Genomic DNA, 6,529 nt, shown 5'->3' on the forward strand with positions numbered 1-6,529 from the left:
ATACAGGCAGCAGAGTTACTCATTACATTACATTACATTACAGGCATTTAGCAGACGCTCTTATCCAGAGCGACTTACACAACTTTTACATTGTATCCATTTATACAGCTGGATATATACTGAAGCAGTGCAGATTAAGTACCTTGCTCAAGGGTACAACGGCAGTGTCCTTACCCGGGAATCGAACCTACGACCTTTGGGTTACAAGCCCAGCTCCTTACCCACTGTGCTACACTCCGTCCTACTCGAACAGGAGAGCACGGCTAATACAGGCAGCAGTGTTACGCGAACAGGACAGCATGGCTAATACAGGCAGCAGTGTTATGCTAACAGGAGAGCACGGCTAATACAGGCAGCAGAGTTACACTAATGAGAGAGCACGGCTAATGCAGGCAGCAGTGTTACGCTAATGAGAGAGCATGGCTAATACAGGCAGCAGAGTTATGCTAATGAGAGAGCATGGCTAATATAGGCAGCAGTGCTACGCTAATGGGAGAGCATGGCTAATACAGGCAGCAGAGTTACGCTAACGAGAGAGCACGGCTGGCATGGCACAAACAGGACACAGGTAGTCGACAGAAGTGTGGTGCTAACAGAATGCAGGTAACAGATGCATCTTTCTCTCCATAGTGGAGCTGCCGTACCTGAAGTGTCCTCTCCACACGGTGCTGAAACTCACCCCTGTGGCCTACGGTAAGCCAGCCTCTCCATGGCGTGTTTCACACACATGCTAATGATGTTACACACCACGTTTCTCATGCACCTGATGGCTGTGTCATTCTGCGTTTTAACACATCTGCTGATGTCACACCCTGTTTGACACACCTGCTAATGATTTCACATGTGGTGTGTCACACACTTAGCTATGTCACATGCTGCGTTTTGTACACTCGCTGACGTCACATGACGTGTCACATGCTGCGTTTTGCACACTCGCTGACGTCACATGACGTGTCACATGCTGCGTTTGGCACACTCGCTGACGTCACATGACGTGTCGCACGCTGGCTTTCACTCGCAGGCTGCAAGGTGGAGTCCATCTTTCTGAATGTGGAAGCAGTGAACACGCACAGAGACAGGCCTGTGGTGAGTACGTGTGTGAGCGAGAGGGAGAGAGGGGGAGAGAGAGAGACGGAGGAGGGGAGAGAGAGAGAGAGACAGAGAGATGGAGAGTGTGAGAGAGAGAGATGGAGAGAGGAGAGAGAGAGGAGGGAGGAGATGGGAGAGAGAGAGGAGAGGAGAGGGAAGAGAGGGAGAGAGAGAGAGAGAGGAGAGGGAGAGAGGAGAGAAAGAGAGAAAAGACGAGAGAGAGAGATGGAGAGAGGGAGGGGGGAGAGAGAGATAGAGAGATGGAATTAACCAGTGTTCAGGCCTCAGGTGTCTTACTCCTGTCTTTCCTGTTTGTGCTGCAGAACGTGGATGTGACGCGCGACCCAGAGGAGGCACTGCTGACCGTCCCAGAGCACATATAGAAGGGGGGGGGGGGAGAGAAAGGGGGGGGGGGTGAAGCCGACTGTCCCCTCAGCCACACATCTTTATGTTCCTGTCCTTTTACCTCGGGTCTTATTTTTGCATTACACGACTGTTCAGTTGCAGTCGTTTTTGAAGCACAAAATGGCGGCTCATTCGTGCCTCTCAGGGTTTCCGGGACATTCTGCCAGTTTTCAGGAAGGTCCGTCCTGTCCCATCAGCACTAAGGGGAACAGGTGCTCTGAAGGAGTCGGATGTTTCCATGGAATGAAGAGACATGGGGGGGGGGGCGTCAGGGACGCGGTGGGAGGAGCTGAGGAGAGGAGAGGGCGGGGCTGTGGTCTGAGAACTGAGAACCGAAACATGGACAAATCAAGGACCGGAGCTGCTCCATGGATGTTTCCCAGACTGAAGGCTGGAGTTGCACTTTACTTCTGACTGCCTGACCCAACTGGCCAATCAGGGAGGAGTCAAGGTCAGAAGAGGTTTCATGTGACTGCGTCTGGGTGAACGTGGGTGGGGTTAGGCCCTGAGGTCCATGTCCATTCTCCTTCGAGCTCCTCTTGCCAAATGAAAAAGTAATCTCACATTCTGTAAATATGCAAACCCCAGCATGAAACAGCCCCTAGCTGAATACTTCATGTGAATTTAAGTGTGTGTGAACCGCAGAGCTGGGCCACAGACCTGTGTGCACGGGAAGAGACTACATTTAAATACCAGGCAGTGGAAGACCTCTCGCTAGGCTGTAAATACGGTTGTTAATATTGATTTTACAGCCCAGTCAGACCACATGAAAGGACCTCGCGCTCTGGACAGGTGGCAGAAAGTGGAACACAGGCAGAATTTTAAAAATCGTTTCAGCAGAGGTGGAATACAGAACAAAAACGTTCAGACTTGCTACACCCCCCACCCCCCCGCACCCCTGCCACTCTGTCCATTTGTGACTGAAGAAGACTCCAGTTATGCAACATATTTAATGCATCATTCATAATCCAGGCGCACTGCTTGGCGAGGGCCGTCAAGGTAGAGACTCAAGGAATCCCCTCTGGTGAGTCTGAGGGGCCTTTACGCAGCCAATCGCGTTCCACTGTGTTCTGTCAGTCACATCTGTCATGAAAGCATGGCAGTATAGCCAGTGTAGGATTTAGTCTGTGCAGAACAGCACCTTGCATATATAACTCTGTGAGTAATCCATATTGCACCACAGCATCCTTAATCTTGAGCTCAGATCAGTTATCCATAGGTTACAGTCATCAGTCTTTTCAGTCATCACTATGAATCTGTAACTGGAGCTTGAAGCTGTCTGTTGGTGCACATAATCGAATCTGACTGTTGGCATTGTCTGTTCCGGAGTGCCAGTCCAATCCAACCCCCCACCCCCCCCCCCCAGTTAAGCTCTTGGCTGTGTCCAAATCAGCCTCCTAACTACTGTGTCCTCAAAATATGAGGGATTTCAAATACACTACATTTAGAGAACATTTTGCCTACTTAACAACTTTGTCATCCAGTGTACTCAACAGCTATACTGAATAGTAGGCGAGTGCACTGATTCAGACACCGCCCTTATCTCTGCTTGAACTGTCCAGCAAAACGCCTTCCCAGTGTTTCACTTTCCCATGGAAGCCCTCGGGGTCTGTGGACCAGTGGTGTGATGCGGAAAGTCATGTGACCTTCCTGCCTGTGTCGGGTCCACAGCAAGTGCACCACACTGGCTGAGCAATGAGTGAAGAGAATGCAATGTGTGGTTCACATAATACTGTCACATTTTCTTGCTCGACATTGCACAAACCCTGAAGCAATATTTGTTGTAAAAATTAGACATGGCAATATGGTTTCACAAAAACGTGTTGTATATTGAGCCTTACTTTTGTTGGGCATGTATTAGCTGCACTAGGTTGTCCCCTAGCGGTTAATGGCGCTTTTGTGTGTCGGTGTTTTGTGTGTAGATGTAATTAGACGTGACACAGTACACATGGATCTGCTCACTCACAGTCAGTGGTTCAGAGCAGGGGCTGTGCAGATCTGCTGATCTCCGCGCCGATGCAATGAACAGCATGTGCCTTGTGTCTGCCCATCCGGGTGGAGTAGAGATCGGCTCTGTAGAGTCTGGCTCTGCTCCGAGCCGCAGCTTGTAGAGCAGCGGTCTGTTTCTGTTTGTGTATGACTGTTCTTTTGGTGGAGTTTGATTGTCAGAGCACACCTGGTGATTTTCAGAGGTTCCAGTATGCTGTCCGATCTTCTGCGTTCAGTGGCATGGGATCCCATTAGCACTATCCTGCTAACGCACACATAAACCCACGCAGTGACCACTTCCTGCATAACCACTTTCCACATGACCACTTCCTGCATAACCACTTCCCAGAGGGCAGTGGGGTTATTAAAGTAGCATTGCAGACAGACCGTGGTGTATCCAGTGGTTGCTGCCAAACTGGTAGAATGCAGTTTCACATGAGTACTCGGACCTCTTGAATTTGGAGCCAACGATGCCTGGCGTACGCTACAGTCAAGATGTTTTTCCGTTTTCAAGATCGTAACAAAATCTCCAGTCTTAACCTCTTAAGTCTCCAGTCTGTGGGCAGACGGTCAGAGGCTCAATCCCAGCTCTCCCGATCCAGTCTGAAGCTAGTCTGCAGCTCTTGCGAGAACATCACGCTGATTTGATTTCATCACAAGTCTTTAGGCGTGGCTTCATGTAGTGTGTGACCCCCCTGTGTCCATAAACTGTGACTGCGTGTGCAGTGATGCTCCTAGGATGGAGACACCAGCGGTTTTTATTAGAGACTGATATTAAATGCGAGACGCTCTCTGTTGTTTTGTCTGATGCTCTCTGGATTTTGTTAGGGTTCTGAACGCGGTGTAGCGTACGCAGGGCATTAGTGGGTCTGTCACAGGCTGTCTTAGCCCTCTTTTAATTTCTCTGGGAGAAAGTTAGGGTGTGGGGAAAATTATAATCCATTTAATATGCTGAGATTTACAGCACCGAGGCATGAAAAGATGCCTTTTGAATTAAACTCGGGCATTGCGGGTTCATGGGTCAGGGATTTTGGCTCTAGATTTGAGCCTGCAGATTTGATTCCCAAGCGAGGGACAGGCGTTGCACCCTCAAGTGATGGTGCTTTACAAAATTTGCTTCAGTAGACGTGCTGCGCAGTTGTGTAAACGGATTATGGGGAAATGTCCGCAGGGATGCTGACTTGGGATTTACGCCAAGCTAATAAATTCGAACTGATCCTCATTTCTACGCCATTCCAGTCGCTGATTTATATCAGGGGTACAAAAGCATCTGAAGCAAACTTTTCAGCAGACCGTGGGAAAGTGCCGGAAGGTCGCGTGCAGGAGGGGGGCGAGCAGCCTGGTTTTCGGCCGTCCTGAGGCTCCGCGGGGTCTCTCCTTTCGGACTGAAGCGGGGCGCTGTGCCCGTTAGCCTGCTAGCACGTGTCTGCACCCTGAGAAAAAACATGCTCACGCGCAGACGCTTCAGTGCAACAACTCAGTGTGTGAAAACTGGTCCAATGGTGTGTGAACTCTCAACCTTAACTGTGCTAATAAAAAAAAATAACTGTGAAATCAATTATTTTAGTTTAATAAGCAAAGAATTCTGTTCTGCCCATTTTTAAAAAATAAAATGTAAAGCATGGCTGGTGTATTTTCTGTAATCTCAGACGATGTTGCACACACTTGTTGGAAATCTTGTGGAGCCAAGTCGGGACCGGTGAGGTAACACACTGACGACCGCTTTCCAATTGAGAAGGTTTTATTTCAACGCGCGAAGGGAAACTCGCGACGGTGTCTCGAGAAGCGTTCCGTCCGAATCTCGACGTGTGTCAGTGTGAGTACAAGCGTCCTGGTCAGAGGCGTGACAATCGCCCAGTGTGAACGTTCCCAGGGAGGAATATATGTTGCGCCCAGACCTCCCGGGGGACACCCAAATGGCCTGCTGCCGGCCACACCCCTTTGACCTGCGGCTGGTGTATATCCTTACAAACAATGATTGAGCTCTGTATCTGGCCATCTGTCCCTAACAGTGGGAAGCTGCAGTGTGTGTGTGTGCGTGTGCGTGTGCGTGTGCGTGTGCGTGTGTGTGTGTGTGTGTGTGTATATGTGATTTCAGTGCTAGTTTGTACTTGGCAGGATTGTTGTTTGCTGAACAGGTTACTCTACAGGGTTGGAGTCCTGATCTATGTGGTTACTTATGGCACTACGATCTTTACTTCACTCTAGTGTGTTTCTTTTGAACCTCTGCACTTGAACTAATGCACTTGTATGTCGCTCTGGATAAGAGCGTCTGCTAAATACCTGTAATGTAATGTAATGTAATATATGTGAATGAATGTGTATTGAGAATGAAGTTCATACAAAAAACAACTTAATCTGACTAAAATAACCAGTGAGGGTTATAATAACTCTAACCTTGATTGCTCAAAACTATCACACTTTAGACATCACTAGCAGCGGCCCACCTCTCTGCTCCCGTTAGCAGAAGGTAAGGCCATTTGGGGTGAATGTGTCGCTCAGGGTCTGACCCGGACAGCAGTTCCCTCATGTAGCACCAGGATCGAACCCTGACAGAACATCTTGCGGTTATGTAACTTCAGACAACCTTTATTCGTTGAAAGAATAAATGCTGCAATAATTTATGGCAAAACAGGCCAAATAACCCCCCAATGATGATATAGCTACGATGATGAGAAAAATAATTTTCATATAATAAAGATGAGGATTTCATGTTGTGCTATACTTGTCAGTATTCTGAAGTATAATGATCATTTCGTGGCTTTTCTTCCGGGGGAGCATACCCCCCTAGAGGGCTGTGCTTCTCAGGGTTAGTACACTTCAACATTCCAACTCCCCACAAATTCAAACCGAAGTTATGCCCTTGACACTATGCATACTTTACTGCTGGCTGTAATCCAGTCATACAGACCTGCGCTTCTGACTTGGCTCCGTTTGATCCACAGACTGTTTTGTAGCAGGGACACGTGTGTGTGTGTGTGTGTGTGTGTGCGCGCGTGTGTAAGGCGCAAAGTCAAGATTCCAACATGCTATTGCTGCAGAAAAT

The 6,529-nt window shown here is 48.7% G+C and overlaps 1 protein-coding gene across 2 annotated transcripts in view; it reads left to right on the forward strand.

Moving 5' to 3' along the window:
* The window catches only part of LOC135234778 (6-phosphofructo-2-kinase/fructose-2,6-bisphosphatase-like), a 13,634-nt gene extending 8,527 nt beyond the window's left edge, over nucleotides 1–5,107 (forward strand). The window contains exons 10-13 of one of the 2 annotated variants that reach the window (XR_010324200.1): nucleotides 631–693; nucleotides 1,022–1,086; nucleotides 1,413–2,286; nucleotides 2,888–5,107. Coding sequence is in view for 1 of the 2 variants with exons in the window: in XM_064299689.1 (XP_064155759.1) it covers nucleotides 631–693; nucleotides 1,022–1,086; nucleotides 1,413–1,472 (188 nt within the window). In the remaining variant the exon portion in view is untranslated. Of the gene's footprint in view, nucleotides 1–630; nucleotides 694–1,021; nucleotides 1,087–1,412 lie in introns of both variants that reach the window. The other variant, XM_064299689.1, reaches the window with a different exon arrangement.
* Nucleotides 5,108–6,529: the final 1,422 nt, after the last annotated feature.

This window comes from Anguilla rostrata, chromosome 11 (genome assembly GCF_018555375.3).
Source record: "Anguilla rostrata isolate EN2019 chromosome 11, ASM1855537v3, whole genome shotgun sequence".
NCBI lineage: Eukaryota > Metazoa > Chordata > Actinopteri > Anguilliformes > Anguillidae > Anguilla > Anguilla rostrata.